Below are 18,518 nucleotides of genomic sequence, written 5' to 3'. Positions count from 1 at the left end.
AAGTACCTAAAACTTGTAAATAACGTAAATTCTAAGTATTTCCTCACTCCTGAGATTTCCTACAGAGTTTAACCTCTCCTGCTTTTTCCTGTTCACTGTTCAGTCTTGACTTTTTCTTCACTTCTGATTCCTGCCTTGAGGCCTAGATGACTTTTCTGTTTCAAAGTTGCTTTTGTCTAAAAGCAAACCAAAAATATAAATACATGTCATAGGAAGAGAGTACTTTTTGAGAACATAAACTCTATCCCTTCTTTCTTGAACAGAGCCTCATCTTATAGTTATGTCAACTTTGGTACAACCAAGAAGTGTTTTCAGTACTCACAAGTTTCAGAAGTTTGTTTTGCTACTTTATGTAAATAGAAAACTTTTACATAAACAGGCAAAACAGGGGATTGCCTGTTTGGGCTGTTTCTTTTTAAACTTTTTAACACTGTATGACTGTCTTCTGAAAATTTTTAGATGCAATTCTGAATGCAGTGATGTATGTGGAAATGAGTGCAGACGCTGTGTGTGTGTGTGTGTGTGTGTGTGTGCACGCGTGTGTGTAGGTTGAGGGCCCTGCTTTTAACAGGTATTAAAAGCAATCTATTTTTTTAGTACTTCCTGAAAATTTTGGGCTGAGCCCAACAAAACCACCGAAAGCTTTTGAAATTTTAATAAGCAAGCTTGACAATCTGCCCTCTGCTATCTGGCATAAATACGACTCTAAAAGGATTTCTATTCTCAAAGCCTTTCTCTTGCTCGCACACGCACATGTGCACACACACGTGTGTACGCTCACACACATACATACATATATATATACACATACATATATATATATAATGATTAGGTAAAGATGGAAACACAGCATCCTTGCAAATAAATGTCAATTATTTTATATCTCTACAACAGTGTTACCAGATATTTTTATGTAAAATACCTAACAAAACTCCTGCAATTTCTTTCAGAATGACAATAATGGTACCACAATATTTATGTAGATTCCAGTGATCCTAACACCCTGACCTTATAGAACTCCACTGGATCACAAACATAGCAAAAGCACTTCAATGTCGTATTCATCTTCTCATTCATTCACTTGACAAATGTTGATTGAGTGCCAGGATCTTGCACTGATAAACAGGGAAGACAGAAAGCCTGGCACTGAGTAGAACCTCCATGTCCAGAACCCAGTCTGTGAGCCACCTGCCCTGGCTTTGCTCCTGCCTTTGCACTCGTGTTTTAGGAGCAGTGGCCCTCACTCTCCTCAGAAATGGCCTAACACATTTTCCCTGTCTCTTCCTTCCAATGATACCAGAATTTTGAAGAAATTTAAAGCAACTTCTTACAAAACCATTTTATTTCCCTGTATTTCCCTGCTCTGAATTGCACAAAGATACCTAATGATTCACTGCTTAAGCTTCCTTCCCATTCACAGAGAGCAATGATATTATATTCCAAGGTCGATAATGCCAGTGATCAGTGCTCAGGTTGTGTGCCAGGCATGGTTTAAGCACGTTAGAAATACTGATTCATTTAATTCCCACCACAACCTTGTGAAGTAGGCACGTTTAATTTCTGAGGAAACTAAGGTACAGAGAAGTAACTTGCCCACAACTACCCAGCTGCATGAGGAAAGCTCAGACGTTCCATGTTCTGATATACTCAGCTAGCTTAGAAAAGATTGTCATCTCATTTTGTATAAGCATATAGTTTTTCACTGTGTGAGTGTTTAAAGGGACTTTTTCTTAAACTAGATTTACCATGTACTGTGTTTTGATAAAAGTTGATCTGATCAGTCACCATCCTTGAAATTGGACTTCTGCCTTATGCATCTGCTTGTTGGATTTCAATTCTTTCAATTTTTTTACAATTCACGAAAATAATCTAAATTATGTCATTCACTTAGAGTGTAGACATTTTGTGAATGGTGGGAATAAGGCAATTAGATGTAAACTATTTCCATGTAGCATCTATAAGTCACCCAGTGTTTTAAAAATGCACACAGTTGTGACTCTTCTTTTCTTACCCTTATGTTTTCTGTAAGGAGGAAGAAGTGTATATAAATAATGGCAGCTCCTGGGGGAAGGACACGAAAGCAGCCTTTGCCTGTTGTTCACACTTTGGGTTAGAAATTATCTTCTGATGGCAGGGATGCTAGTACCTGGCACCAGTAGTGAATAAGTGTTCAATTGCCACCTGATGTCCCTGAGAGTCTAGGCTATTTAATATCCTCAACTTTGGAGTGATTTTTAACAGTTTTGTAAAGACAGCCGTTTCCACCTAATGTGTTTCCCCCATGGCTTTAGCAAAATTTTAAAAAGGAAAACGAGGGAGGTAAGAAGAATTTGTGAAAGGTATAGAACATAAAATAAAAAGATTGAATAAAACTACAGGGAAAAGCAAGTAAATACTTAGGAGAGATTATGGAAAAATGAAGATAAATGACATTTAATAAAAATTTTGTTGTAGAGTATTGTAGGGCTTTGTAGTAATTTAGGTGGGCAACAGATGGATATCCAGGGTGTTTCCTCCCCACCTGGAATCGACTTGCCACATAAAGGTTCCCATATGTCTTTTGACTTGATTCCCAGACCTCTAGCTCTGTGACTGTTCAACTGCTGGAATCACCCTTTTGCTCGTATACATTCCCATGCTGTATCCCAAGAACAGAGACCAATCTTCCCCCTCTATTATTTCTGATATACTCAAGGGCTTGACGAAAGGAGCCTTGTGTTTATTATTAATTGTTAAGTCTATATGCTTACTATTATTACTATAGATATTCTTACTCTACCAAGATACAAATAATTATAAATGTCTGGGCAGTGTGGTCCTGTGAATTCAATAGAAGTTTTCCTGCCTTCTCTGTGTCTTAGCAAGAGATTTTATGGTACTATGGAAAAAGCCCCAGTCTAGGTCATCGTAGATAAGGAATTCTAGTCCTGGTTCTGCCACTCACTAGCTGTGTGACCTTAAAGAAAGTATCTTATTTTTCCGTGCTCCGATTTGCTCAGCTGTGGAATGGAAGTGGTCAAGTCCCATGATCTCCACAATCCAGTCTGGATATAAAATTTTGTTATTTTCTGTATATATGTATAAATAGCCCTAAAGTAAAAGTGGGAATATTTTCTATAGGTAACTACTAAACCACTAGCTCTACTAATTGCTCCCATGTTATGAATGTTCTTTTTCAAGCTCAGTCCAGACATTCAGATACTGCTGGACAGTGAGTGACCATTTTAGTAAAGATGTCTTTGTATTCATTCCAGCAGACCAACTTCCTGATAATACTCAGTTATTTAAAAAATGTTTAAATTAAGCTCAGAACACTCTACTCATCTATTCGTTAGAGGGTTGTTAGAAAAGGATGTTTACTTTTTATTCTGCCACACATGTTGACATTTTCCCAAATAAATCCCCACTTTCTCACTCTCTCTGTCTCTATATATGTACATATAAATTACATATCAATTACAGCACACACATGTGCAAAATTATAAAATTTTCTGTTTAGATTGCTTGTAAGTTTAAAACTAAAGTTCACTAAAACACACCATGATGTATATTTCATTTTGTAAACTCAGCTTTAAAAAAGAATTAATCTTACATTTAATATACTCTAAGTATATTCTCTATAAGCTATAAGAATAAGATGAACCTATATCTTACTATTTTAAAAACACAGTACTCTAATACACAAATAGTTATTGAAATACTTTATTCTGTTTACAGTTGTGTGAGTATATAATTAGTTTTCCATGGCTAAATAAGAGTGATGGAAATTAATTATATATTTACAAGCTCTTTCACTGGTTGATTTGTGGGCAGGTAATTTTACTGTCAAAAACTAATTTGCTCACATTTTCTGATATTTGATGTGAATTATAATTGATATTATTTTAGTTCCATCTCCTGTGTTAATTTTCTCATTTGATGTGATTTGCTCCATTTTCCTAATAGCAATTACTTGGCGAGCTGTCAGAGGTAACCCACATTTGTTCCCTCATGACACTTCCTTTTAATATAATTCTTTGGATTCAATCTCTGGACTTAACACCCTCCAAATGTTCCAACTGTGCCTAGTTTTCACCACAGAGTTCCAATGGGACCAAATTTAGAAAGAAAAAAAAATGTGTAGGTTAAAGTTTTAAGAACAGTTCAATTTTAATGGCTTTGTTGAGTTTGCTTGCATAATTTCCCCTTGAAGCAATGTCTTGCATGAATCAGGAGCTTATCTCTAAATAACTTTCTTTAATCCTGGAGAATTTCTACTCGGCTTTAGTGGCTAACGAAAAGTGACTCATGCCTATTTAATTATCAATAGAAAAGTAAATTTTCCATGGGGTCTAGTAATTCTGACTTCTTTCAGAGAAAGAGAAAAGGACAGATTTGGTTTTAAACAGAACTTTAAGTGTATTTGTGGGAGATAAAAGGCAAGAGATAGGAAGTGACTGTTACAATACAAAAATAGGTCCACACGAAGGTGAGCAGTCATCCCAGTTTGTTCACAGCGGAGGGGTTTGTAGGGAAGTGGTCCTTTCAGTGCTAATGCTGGAAGAGTCCTGGGCAAACTGGGAAGGGCTGGTCAATGTTTCTGGTTTTGGCTTTGAAGCTTTAGTACCTTTGGTTCAAGGGAAGAAAGTGCAGGGTGCCTTTCTGCTATTCAAAACTTTCCGTAAGCTGAGGGTACATTGGAATCTCCACCTTCAACCAAAATTAGCCAAGAGACAGAAATACTGAAGGGAAGAGCAGTAAATTGGATGTTAGGGAAAGGGGAGTGGAGAAGATGGGGAGGGACGTAGAAAAGTAAGTTCAAGAGTCAATACTGATCCTGTTTCCTCCACACCGAGAATGATAAATCAGTCTCCGAAGGAAAGCTGACTTGGTTGCCATTTCAGAAGAGGGTGGCCATTCCAGGGGTTGGAAACATGAGACAGGAAGAGAGGATTAAGAAAAGGGGAAAATATGCAAGTAAATAAAATTTATGGCATAATTCATAAACATTTTTCATATGGTCTCTCTATACTTTAATCAAACATTCATACATAACATTTAAGCCTATTGTTAGGTGATACTGATAAAGTTGCATCATGTAACAATGACAGAGGAATGAAACGAGGCACGGAAGATCTGCTGAGCCTCTCTTCAGGCTTCATTGTGACAGTAATACACAGTGTATTCATTTTTTCACAGTATTATTTGATGGATAGCAAAACACTAGCCGTTCTTGTTTTTATGAAAGCAGAAAATGTGAATCATATCATGGAATGCACAACTGATAGCATTTTTCATTTGTTTAAGCTTTAAAAACAGCAATTTAAACTTTGACACTTCTGAAATCCTAATGTGAGAATTCACGAACCCTTCATGCAATTACATACAAAGCACAGTCCTATGAAGGGAACACTGCATATATTTTAATCAGATGACTTTGGTGTGTGCTAAGTAGTACATTTTGGTGATGTTTGCTTTATTTTGATTTCTTTAAATATTTTATTGGCCCAAATATAGGAGCATTGTTTTGTGGGGAATAATAATAATAAAAATAAATAGATAAATAACTCTTTTATTTAATATATGAGAAATGTTTCTAGGCCTTGAATGCTGAGGGGGTCAGCAATTTCAGCTTCTCTCTCATCTAATTCCATGGCTCTCGCTCCATGAAACGCAACCCCCTATTCCTTTCCTGCCTGCTTGCCTGCCTCCCTCATTCCCCCTTCCACCTCCCTCCTTCCACTATCTACCAACATTATAAACACTTCTCTGAGTTCTGCTTTCATCCTTGTTTTATACCCTTCCCACCTTCTCCACCCACTGACGGGTGAGTGGTAGCATTTAAAGAGACAACAGAAAAGAAGCAGGACTCCGTCCCACGCTGGTTTCCACAGGTGTAACTCATTTGCTGTGAAGGCAACTATGATGATGGTGTGTTGTTTTTTGAATCATGATTTAATTTAAAAGTGATATGTGTGTGTGGTGTGTATTTTTATGTTTTTGATCTCTGTGGAAATTGGGGAGGCCTCTTTTAAAATCAATATTACCTTATATTTGGGCCAATTTAAAAATGAAAAGTAAATATTGTTCTAACCAAAGAACCAGATTACCAAAAGGCTTGCTGTTTTGCATTTTATCTGCTAATCATGAATGTTAGAATAATTAAAACAGTGCAGTATTGAAACTTTACCTAAATTATAAGGCCATTGCTCTGTGTCTTTGTACAAAAAAAAAAAAAAAGTGCCTTTTGAGAATTTGGAACTTGTTATAATGCAGTTATCTATTATTTAAAATTATTTCATTTAAAGTTTTAACTATTGTGTGTAGTTAATAGGGACTATACATAAATACTGTTTTATAATAGACTAACAACCATGATTTAAAAGTTAGTGAAAGTTAATGTGTATTCTATTATATCCACCTTTTTAAATACAAATCCCCACATGGCCTTTTTTCTTTTGAATTAGACTACACCATTATCCTTACCACCATTCGTCCCACAACATTCCTATTTTAACAAGGAAAATTTCTAATTTTAATTAATTAGCATTAAGATGATGGCACAAAGGGTTAAGACTTGAATAAATTAACATTTTAAAATTAGGTGTTTACTTTAAAGCATAATTCTTTTCTCTACTGAAACATTTCCCCTCTTCTTAACAAATTGGAAACAGAATTAAACATTTTTGAATATAATATACATTTAAAAGAGTAAGTAATGTTTTATGCTGTTGATATTTAGACTTCCAGTACAATTAGAAGTTTTTATTATTGGAAATTATAAAATAATCAGAAATCTTTTGACCTACCCTGGTTGTGTTTGATTCCAAGTTCAAGTTTAATGTTTTTGACCTTTGTTACCATTATTAATACTACTATTTGCTATTGGTATATCCTTTTGACTCCTTCATTAACATTTTGATTTTGAACAAATATGTAAAGTATGGTTTTGATGTAGAGTGTGGTGTTATGATTTTGAGCAAATATGTAGAGATGGTTTTTGATGATTATTACACCATATAGGATGGAAGATGTGTATGTACACACACACACATAAATTTGCTATGGATTTCAAGTAAGTTTACAAATTAATAGCCCAAAATGCTTTCGAAATATAATTTATTTTCGTAGGCTAAGTTTATATTTTTACAATTTCAAATTAATTGTTTGTCTTTTTATAGAAGCAAAGGATGGAGCATGGTCCGAGACCAACCGACCCTCCCTCTGCTCCATCACCTCCTCCAACACCAGCTCCTGTCCCTGTCCCCCTCCCACCTTCTACTCCAGCACCTGTTCCTGTGTCAAAGGTCCCTGCAAATGTTACTCGTCAGAACAGCAGCTCCAGTGACGGTGGCAGTATTGTGCGAGATAGCCAGAGACACAAACAACTTCCTGTGGACCGTAAGTTTCTCAGGGAGGCAAAAGATACACAGTTCCTTCTGCAAATTAAAAGCACTGCTAAGTAAAATATTGTCTATTATTGGTTTTACTGTTACTAAATATTATTAAATATAAATAATAGCCCTTAATACTTGCATGATACTTGATAGATTGCAAAGGTTTTTACCTAGTTTCTCATCCTCCAAGTAATTCTGAGAAATAGGAAATTCTTTTTATTCTCTAATGTATGTATTTCCACACATATTCCAATACATGTGGTAGTTGAATGAAGATTCTGGAGCTAGACATACTTGAGTATGTATAATGAAACATCACTTATTGGCTTTATGACCATCAATAATTTAATAATTCTCTCTATACTTCAATGTCTAAAAAGTGGAGGGAAATAATACCTACTTCATAGGATAATTGTGAGGATTCAATGAGATAATGCTTATAAAGCATTTAGATCAGTTATCTTCCGCCAGATTTTACCCACCTACTCCCAGGACATTTGGTATTATCTGGAGACATATTTTGATCACAGATGGGTGGATACTACTGCATCTAATAGGTGGAATGCAGGTGGGTTTAGCAATGACCTACAATGAACAGGACACCCACCCCCCACCCCCAACAGAATCATCTGGTCCAAAAAGTCAATGGTGATGCTAATTATAGCAGCAAATAGTGACTGCCTGCTTATAATGTGTCATATTGGTCAAAATCAGTCAAGGCTTTTCATCCTCAGCTCCCTTGACATTTCTATATACAAGCACACTAGCTTAACAGAATCAACCTGCCCATAGCAGTTTCAACTTTACTCACCAAATTCAGATTGCATGTGATTTAGACTTCAACTTCGTTTTTTCATAAATTTAAATTTGATTTTTCATATGAATGATTTCCATTAAAACCAGATTTAAATAAATGGGGGAAAAACCGACACTATGGCCAACTTTGGATTATTGTTGTTAGTACTTGGAATAGCAGAGTTATAATTTGAAAACTGAAAGTAATTCTAAGATACTATAATTTTTATTTTGTTTTACCTTATAGTACACGACTGATCTATTTAATCTTCAAATTGTGTTTTTTTTAGTATTATAAAAAATTGCTTTACCTATACTTGGCATATAAAAATTCTTAGAAAACCAGAGTTGGGAAGATATTTCCTCAATATGATAAAAGTGTATAAAGAGTGTGGGTGTGAAAAGGATATATTTCATTCTCTCAATCTGGCCTCTCCCGGACTCAGTTCTGGGTTCTTTACTCCATAAACATATTTTGACTGTAGATGATCAATCTCTTTCCATTTCTTTCAATACTATCTATGTTGATGCAAAAGAAATGATTCCAGTATTTGTCTTCATATCAAATCTCATCTGACATCCAGATAAAGGTATTGAACTACTCAGATTTCATCCTTAAGATTCAAGTTCAAAACCAAATTATTGAATCTTTCACTCCCATTTTATCCTACTGTTTTTCTCATCTCAGTAAATCATAGCCACATCTATTCAGTTGTGGTCATTCTTGATAAATTACAAAAGAAAAAAAAGAAAACACTAAAGCTATTACTATTTAATTGTTCTAGAAATTCTAGTTAAATGCATGAAGCTTAAGCCTACTTTTATACATTACTATCTCTCCCAAGGTGTAGCTGATTTAAAATCAGCTCCTTATCTATATCTTGACCTTATCAAAAAACTGATGGAAAAATGAAGTTTTGGGAAAACAATGAACTCTTTATGTGCAGCAAAAGCAACTGTTTGTGTGTCTCTGTATGCATGAGAACGTGTAAGTGTGTATAAATATGCTACTAAATTTAAAAAACTGTGTATTTTTTTAAGATGCTTACAATTTTTTCAAAGACACTAAAGACATAGTTTTGAGATGAGAAAGTTCTATGTTTTTTATTGATTTCCCTAAGGAAAAATTTCCTGTAACAAATGACTGTTCTCTCTTCATTCTTACCACAAGTTTATAACATTTCCCTTTTTTGATACGTCAGCACAGTAATCTTTGACACTGTGGCACTCTTTTTTTCCAGGCCTAGGATCAGAGTTCATAAGCATCCAGTCCCCGTTTGGAACAGTCTGTGGGTTGGGACAGTTTGTTCTTTGTCCTAGTCTAAGAAACTAAGAATAACCTAATGGGAAAGATGCATTGTTAAAATACTTGAAAGATAAGAACTCTCCTGATAATAGCGACCCATCATTTGCAAGTCTGTTTTTCATAACTGAAAGGTGACATTGGTATATAAAATATATTATCTCTCCCAAAATTAACACGTTCTTGTTTCCTTAAAATAATAAAACTTCACATTTATTTATATAGAGTTCTTTTTAAAGATATATCAAAAGTATAGTTGGACATTAAATAAATATATTTCTTTTTATATAGCAAGTGTTTCTTTTTGTTGTTTTTTGATAGCTTTTCTTGAGCACTTTTGGAGAACAATGTTTTCTGGATGAATGTTTGGGCTTCTGAACAGTATAGTATCAGATAGACATGTTTGTTTATTGACAGCCAGCTTTCTCTCAAAATACGCCTATTATGCTACCTATATTCTCTGCTTACCTAGATTTGTGATAAAAATAAAATGGAAGGAACTACAAAATGAATACTCACTCATAAAAATGTTACCAAATAGCCAGAAACAAGGAACAAAGTCAAAACAACCGCTTTTAAAATGTAACAAGTAGCAAGAGCCAGACTCCTTTTGCTGAAGTGTAACTTTGGTTGCCTATTCAAACTAGCTGCTTGGAGCCATGTCATCTAAGCTATTCAAATTGATTTATCACAGGGTTCAAAAGCTTCTCCCCTTATCACTTTTGAAGATATCAATGCTTTGGTTGTTTTGTATTTTTTCCACTTCCTTTGAAACATTAGACTTATTATTTGAGTTTAATCCTTTGTAATCAGAAGTGTTACTTTAGAAAGGGGTATAAAGTGAGTCTGGTTTGTTGTGTACTAGAACATTGCAAGTGGAAATCAAAAGCCAGGAGCACATTACAAGAGGTTTTTGTACTCATGGGAAGACAGTTATGCTGTGCACTGCAGATGATCATTACTGGCTAAGTCAGTAGATAAAGAACTAAAACTTTCAGTGTGGTGGTATTTTTTTCCTTTTTATTCCTTTGAGATGTACTTGTATGTTGTGTGGCAGTGTGATGTAGTGATTTAAAAGAGTTAACAAATGAAATGCATGTGGTGTATTACTTAAATGTAACACTAGTATTCCCTCTCACTCTGCTAGCCTCCTCATTCTTCCTCCCTCCCTCTCTCCCTGCCTCCCTTCCTTTCTTTTATTTACTTTTCTTTAGACTTTTTCTTCAAAATGTTTCTGAATACTTGAAGCATTAAAAAGAAATTTAGACTGAAATAACACTACATGATTATTTCACACTTTCTTATTTCCCGGGGACATCGAACACTCTAAAGCACTCTCCCTGGGGGGAAAAAAAAAAAGATCATAGAACAATGGTCACCAAACCTCCCTTAGTGACCAGGTGATTTCCACTTGCCAAGTTAATCAGTTAAGTAGAGTACCATATCAGTTCTTTGAAGTTAATCCTTGAAGGTTTACAAATAATGTATCTGTGTGTGTGTGTGTGTGTGTGTGTGTGTATTTCTACACATTTTTCACAAGTGTAAAATGGTAGGGGAGAGGGATAGTAGGTAATTTAATTAAAACAGTTTCAGTGATCATGGCCATAAAAGAGCCATGACTTCAAAGCTTTTTAAAAAAACAGTTCTATCTAAATTCTGCTACTAATTAGCAGTGTGATTTTAGGAGTTTGTACATGATGGTTTTCAAAGTCTCTCAGTGAAGAACATCAGCAGAATGCCTCCTTATTCATTTATTCCGTGACTATTTCCTAAATCCTTACACTGTTCCACATGTTGCAGGTAAAGCAAACAGAACAGGCAAAACTCCCTTTTCTCATTGGGCATGTATTTTAATGAAAGAAGATAGATAAATAAGCAATGAAGTTGATAACAAATATTAGAAGGTGCTAAGTGGTATGGAGAATAATAAAGTCTGTGAATAGGGAGTGCTATTGGGGAGGAGGTTGCAGTTTTAAATGGGGGACATGGAAAGGAGGAGAAGAGTGGACCGTGTGGGTATGTGGGTGGAATGCATCCCAGGCAAGGCTTTTAGATATGAAGAGCACCAGGGAAGCCATTGTGAGCCAGCATCGTAGAGGGACCCAGGAGGAGGGGCGTGGAGGTCACTTAGGGCCTTTTCTGGGAGTAGTTTGGATCACGTGGAAAGGTTTGGAGCAGAAGACTTGCAGTATCTGACTTACATTTTAAAAGGATCATTTTACCTGTTGTGTTCAGAAATTAATAAAGAGCAGGGGTGGGAGTGGGTTGGTGGAGAGTGGAAGCAAGGAGACCTGTAAATAGGCTAGTGGCTTAGACCAAGCTGGTAACAGAAAAAAGTGGAGTGAAGTAATTGGATTTTTGGTATATTTCTATGATAGGATTAACAGGATTTGCTGATAGATTGGACGTAATTGTGGACAAAGGGGACTCGGCATAGCTCCTTGGTATTTTGCGAGAAGAATGAGAAAAATAGAACTATCATTAACTAAATTGGGAAGTTTAGCATAAAGCAAACTTCAGGAAGAAGATAGGCAGTACAGATTTGGACGTGTTATACTTGAGCTATCTAACAGACATCTACATGAATACATGACATAGAGAGCTGGCATAGGTGGATCTAAAGGAACAGTCTGGACTAGAGAAATCGTTTTGGTAGTCATCAGCTGTGAAATGGCATTTCAAGCCAAGAGACTTGTCCCAGTGTCACTGGTGGAGTGAGAGCAGGCAGAGGGGAGGCCCAAGGAGTTCCGTGTTCCCTGGAGTACTTTTAACATTACTCAGTTGGGGAGATGAGAATATTCAGAAAAAGATACTGAGAAGGAGAGGCCAGGGAGAAAGGAAAAAAATCAGGGGCAGTGTGTCCTGAAGACCACAAAAGGAAAGTGTTTCAAGGGGGGCACCATCTTCAGATGGTGCTGATGGGTTCAGTGAGACGAGGACTAGAAACTGACCATTGACATTGAGCAAAATGTAGTGGAGGGAGGGGGCCAAAGCCCAATGGCAATGAATTTAAGAGAAAATTGGAGAACAGGACTTGGAGTCAGTTAGTACAGACAGCTTTTCACAGAGTTTTGCTAAAAGGGTTGCAGAGAAATGGGCAGTAGCTAGGAGGGGACATGGGGTCATGAAAGAGCTTACTTAAAGGTGAGAAAAAATAACAAAATAACAGCATGTTTGTAAGCTGATGGAATAATTCAGAAAAAGGACAACAGGTTAAGTAGGTGAGAAATTACTGTCAAAGTATTTAAATAGAGGATATGGGGTATAGTGCACACCCCATAGAAGTGTTGGCCTTAGGAGCATGAAAACAGCTCATCTGTGATGTAATAGGAAGGAGAATGGCAGCATGTATGGGGAAAGTGCTGGGAGGTGAGAAGAACTGCTAGGAGAATTTATGGAGGTTCTCTTCTAACTTCTTTATTTTTTTCAGAAATTAGGAAAGTGAGATCATCAAACTCAGGGTAAGGTGGGGAATAGGTGTTGGAGGTTTGCAGAGGAAAACGGTATCAAATACTTGTATAACAGAGGCAATTACATGGTCTAGGTTTTGGGCAGGATTTCTCCACCTGAGCCCTATTGACATTTGGGGCTGGATAATTCTCTGTTGTAGAGAATGACCTGTATGACAGGTCACTTACAATGACAAAGCATTGTAAAATGTTTTGTGCTTCCCACCCCAACTGTGACATCCAAAAGTGTCTCCAGCCATTCCCAGATGTCCCCTGGGGTCACAGTTTCCCCCAGTTGAAACCACTGGCCTAAGAAAATGTATAGTATGACTGTAAGGGAGCATTAACCTCCCCACTGAGGTTCATATTCATGAATTTAAAATGAGATCATTCAGCACTGTTGTGTTATACTCAGAGTGCAGGTGCAGGCACAGAATAAACAGAAAGTTAGATTTAACAAGGGTTGAGGTTTTGCCAAATGAGTACAATGAAGAGAGAGGAGGAGAAGAGCTAGGGAGTGATTTTAATAATTGTTCATAGAACGTACACTGAGTGAGGATGAGAGTGAGGACAGACAGTAGGAACACTAGATTATAATTCCTATGAGGTCAAAGAATGATTGGCATGGGGGTTTTAGAGAGAGTGACATATGAGGAGTTTCTAAACTAACCTAGTCTGTGTCGGCCTCCAGGAAGGAAATCTCAGATGGAGGAAGTGCAGGACGAGCTCGTCCACAGACTGACCATTGGCCGGAGTGCTGCCCAGAAGAAGTTCCATGTGCCACGGCAGAACGTGCCAGTTGTCAACATCACGTACGACTCCGCACCAGACGATGTGAAGGCGTGGCTACAGTCCAAGGGATTCAACCCTGTGTACGTCCCTCTGCGAATCCTGTACAGCTTTGGTGTAAACAGGCATCGTTTGCACTTTCGCCACTAAGATGTCACAAGTGACTCTTTAAAAACATAAGAGCCCAAACTGCATTTATTTCATGCTCAGAGAATGACTGTAGCTATTTATAGCTAAAAAGGAATTGGAAGAAGCAGAAATAACTACCATTTGTTTGAAGGCACTCCATTTTTCTAGGTGGTGGTGTCTGTTCATCGTTGTTCCCTTAGGAAACTGTCAGCAGCTTTGAGGCCGGTAGCTTTCTTTCTCCTTCCTCGGGTTACACAGGGTAGGACTACGGCCTTAGCTAGACTCCCCAGACTGTGCAGAATGTATAGCAGAATCTTCCCGTCTGCTGCAGTATATGATTCCAGACAAATAAAAGATGCCAGGCAAATAAAAAATAGATAACATTACCTACCGCGGATGACAATCTAATAGGGCTTTTCCTTTATCTATAATCTAAAAATTTGTTAAGCGTTTATGTCCATCTGACATAAACTATTTGTAAACAGTAAACTATTTGAATAATACATATTAGAGGAAACTTAAATATTAGAAACTCACTTACCCAGCATGACTGAAAAATGAGATACACCGGTTAGTGAATTGCCTGGTTGCTAGAAAGCTATCTGTTCCTCCTATGAAACACCAAATTGCAAGGAATGGGTACTAAACAATAACGATACTGAACCCAGATGGCTCCTCTGATGCTTCCTAATCAGTGTCCCGTGCCATTGTCCTGACTGAGCACTGTAGTACCATTTCATGAGTTCCATTGTGAGGAACACTTAGAAAAGAGAGGTTATAGCAGGACCACAAATTATTCTTTCCTTTTTTCTGGACAATATTTTTAACACTCTATTTATTTTTCTTTCTTTTGTTTTTTTAGGACTGTCAATAGCCTTGGAGTATTAAATGGTGCACAACTTTTTTCTCTCAATAAAGATGAGCTGAAGACAGTCTGCCCGGAAGGGGCCAGAGTGTTTAACCAAATCACCGTGCAAAAAGCTGCGTTAGAGGTATGACCTGTCAACCTCAGGTGGTAGTCTGCAGTTGTCAAGAGTGTGAACTGCAGATTGAAAGCTCTGACATCATCTGTTTACGTCCGTATTGGTCAATTTCCCTAGCATACAGAGCTGAATTAAATTTGACTCAGCTTTTGTAATTTGTCACTGGAGACCATCAATGACCATTAGCAGGGAGATTAATTTGTTTTAAATGCTCGTGTAACATGAAGCTTGAGCATATCCTTTTGGACATTTAATGAAAAGCCTAATATTATTTTATATGCATTATCTACTTAATTTTGAGAGAATAGTAGACATTCACTTCTGAGTGAGTAAATGCCGTAATAGGACAGGATATTTTCCCCTGCCCTTGATATTTAGTGTGGAGATTCTAGTAGGTTAGAAGTTGTAAGATCCTAAAACCCTAGCTGAGTGTCTTAGGCCTGATTATCCATCTAAATAATCAGAATATTAGGCAGGGATCATGAAAATAGGGAGCCCCGAAGAGTCATTGTTTAGTCATAGTTGTCTGTATAGAAGCAGGACAGTAAATGTTTTCTAGATTAGATACACTTTAAGCTTCCAGTATCCTACTCTATTTAAAATGTTTCCAACTGTTGTAGCTCACAGCTCTTAATAGCTTTCATGAAAATTATACTTGGACTCAAAATGATATAGGCTTTGGTGTGAAACTGATACATAATTATCTCTAGTAGGTATATTATATAAATTCAACAGTTAAATCACTCAGAGTAAAATAGCTTCATGCATCCAACCTGTAACTATTCTGAGTCAGGAGAAATTCTCTTTCCCTTGGAAATTTTTCCTATGACATTTACCTTGGTGATTCAATATTAAGCTTTCTGCATATTGATTATGATAAGGATTATAACTTTTCTGAGGCAGTGTTATTATTACCCTGGTAATACATTCTAATTTTGTTGACAGTGTATGAATGACTTCTTAAGGGTATGGCAGAAGGTTCCATATTGCCAACATGGCTGAACTCCTTCAGTCTGGACTCCCTGTCTTTGTCATTTGCCCTTACTGCCCACTTCCTCGTGGCCTCTTGGTCCTGTTCCTCTGGTTGTGAATTTCCCACTGTACGGAGGGAAGCTTGAATTTCCCACTGTACGGAGCCTAATCTTTGGGCCTGGTTTAGAATCCCACAAAGGGAACTGAGTATCTTGCTTGAGCCGAAGAGGGTTCTTTGATAATTTCCCATCTTACTATGCTTATTGTGCATATATCTTCTTTCTCCCAGGGACTCTAGAGCAGTCAACATACATTATTGATTTATCTTTACCATGTTCAAGTGAAAGGCATGGTGGATGAATTTTCTTAGGATACTTTATAAATGAAAAAATTATTAATGTGATATGTTAGGGAAGTCCAAAAGCATCATTTATATGAACGGCAGCCTTCCCTTTTCCTCCAAAAGATACTAGAAGAAAAAACACACAAGACTTTTACCCTGAGCGGTTTGATTATGTGACTTGCAGCCTGCACAAACCAGTAACCATCATGTCTGCACCATGTTTATTTTTTCAGGATAGCAGTGGCAGCTCCGAGTTGCAAGAAATCATGCGAAGACGACAGGAAAAAATCAGTGCTGCTGCTAGTGATTCAGGAGTGGAATCTTTTGATGAGGGAAGCAGTCACTAATTTCTTCAGATGTTTGTTTTTAAACTCCATTTAAATTTTTGGCATTATTCCAGTGTGCTTTGTTTTAAGAAGCCATGAAGAGAATGTCAGATTCTTATCTCTTGGTATACTTAATTCATCGCCATAAAGTAACAATGCAAACATAAGTAAGCAGAGGACTTGCTTCTGGGCCCGTTATTTTTACTAAAACTGAAAATTTTTCAACAGAATTTTTTGACCTTGCAAAATATTTTGTTTACTAAGGTGAGATTTCCTTTTTCAGATTATTTCATCCTCATCTCAATGTATAAGCAGGCATTTTTCTTTTGACAGTGGTGAATTCATTTTTTGCAACAAAGCGAAGATACTGCCCATGAATCAAAATCTCAAAATCTAAACAGTTCCCATTTTGCCTGTGACCATGATATCTGTCATTCATGGTGTAGCTTACTTTAGCCTCTGCCTACTTAGGTCTCTTGTTCGACATACTCAGTGATAGACTATTTCAATTTATTTAAAGTTCTTAATGCCAACAGTTTTTTAAAAATCAAAACATTTAATGAACTGTAGAATGCAACAAGGCCTTGGACATGCAAATAGAAACCTATGGAGCATTCCCAAGACATTTTAGTTGTCATGGCTCTGTTGATTACAATTCCTTGTATAGTTGTATTTTGATTTAGTTTATATTTCACTTATTATCTATTCTGTGTTCTTACATATGAGAAAGCACAAGCGGAAAAGAGGTCATATATATTCAAAATCTGTCACAGGAAGTAGCCTGCAGTGGTGTGAGTTACAGTATTTTGCTTCATAAAGGTCTCCGTTCTGAATATTGATATTAGTAGTTAAAAGGAAATTGGGGCCATTTTGTGTGCTTATCTGTATCAAGTTTTTCTGGTAAGAAGAAACACGTAATTTACACATATGTTAATCCTGTGAAAGATTCTAGATGTAGAAAAGAAAGACATTTAACCTTCGACAAATGTTATTTTTGGAAACAATTTTTGTCATTAAATGTTATATTATTTCACATATATAAAACAGATGTTATGTAAGAATGTTGTATATTTTAACATAAATCCATTTAGAGAGATTATCTAGATTCATTAATTTTCATAGTGCCTTTTTCACATGAGTCAGCTGGAAAGTCTGCAATAAACAGTATTTGCTGTATGTTAACAAATGGCTTCTGTCTCATTGGCAAAAGGTTATCTTTGGTATGTAGACTGAGGATCAAGGTTGAGTGGAATGGGAAAAACAGAAGCTCATCCCCCTCCCCTTTTTTTCCAGTGTATATTTGAGTGGGTAAAATACTTTCTTCAATTATTTTTGTTTTTCCATCTCCCATTTCATCCTGTTTTCCTTCTACTGTCTAGTCACAGTTGGTCACAGTAGTAAAAACACATTTACAGAGCACTTCTGATGAATAAGTGCTTCCACAGAAGTGCTTTATTAGATACCCACCATAACTCCATGAGTTGTATTTTGTAGATGAGGAAATTTTCCCCAAATCATGAGGGATATGTGAGTCTCTTATCTTCTATTTCTCAGTCTCTCCATAATATTGTCCCTGGGACAAAGTGAAGCAAACATGTGAATGATGAAGAATTACTGTAGATCTTTTCCATTTCACAAGGACTGATACACAATTATCACTTAGCCTTTATTGGAAATCTCTGAGAATGTAGGGATAAGACAATACAAAATAAGAAGACATATTAACCTGAATGTAATGTACCATATGTCCCCAAAAATAAGACTGGGTCTTATATTAATTTTTGCTCCAAAAGATGCATTAGGGCTTATTTTCAGGAGATGTCTTATTTTTTCATGTACGACAATCTACATTCATGTGTAACAATCTACATTTATTCATGTACAAAAATCTACATTTATTCAAATACAGTGATGTCATCGTCTTCTGGAACATCGTCATAACTCTCCAAACCCCAAATTCCGGCTTGAATTTTTTGCGACTCCATTTCTTATAGAAACATTGGCCCCAATCTCTGTTTAAATGAGCACTTCCTGTCCATGTAGCCTGCTCGTA

General features: G+C 36.6%; 1 protein-coding gene across 14 annotated transcripts in view; it reads left to right on the top strand.

Moving 5' to 3' along the window:
- Window positions 1-17,645, top strand: part of EPS8 (EGFR pathway substrate 8, signaling adaptor) — a 172,650-nt gene extending 155,005 nt beyond the window's left edge. For all 14 annotated transcript variants that reach the window (XM_081059461.1, XM_081059472.1, XM_081059474.1 and 11 more), the window contains 4 exons: window positions 7,161-7,380; window positions 13,615-13,795; window positions 14,704-14,833; window positions 16,373-17,645. In XM_081059461.1, coding sequence (XP_080915587.1) covers window positions 7,161-7,380; window positions 13,615-13,795; window positions 14,704-14,833; window positions 16,373-16,486 — 645 coding nt within the window. In that variant the 3' untranslated portion in view covers window positions 16,487-17,645. The remainder of the gene's footprint in view (window positions 1-7,160; window positions 7,381-13,614; window positions 13,796-14,703; window positions 14,834-16,372) is intronic.
- Window positions 17,646-18,518: the final 873 nt, after the last annotated feature.

The sequence above is a fragment of the Rhinolophus hipposideros genome (genome assembly GCF_964194185.1).
Source record: "Rhinolophus hipposideros genome assembly, chromosome: 9".
Lineage (NCBI taxonomy): Eukaryota > Metazoa > Chordata > Mammalia > Chiroptera > Rhinolophidae > Rhinolophus > Rhinolophus hipposideros.
Note: the sequence above shows the minus strand (reverse complement) of the source record. Positions and strands in the feature narration are given on the sequence as shown.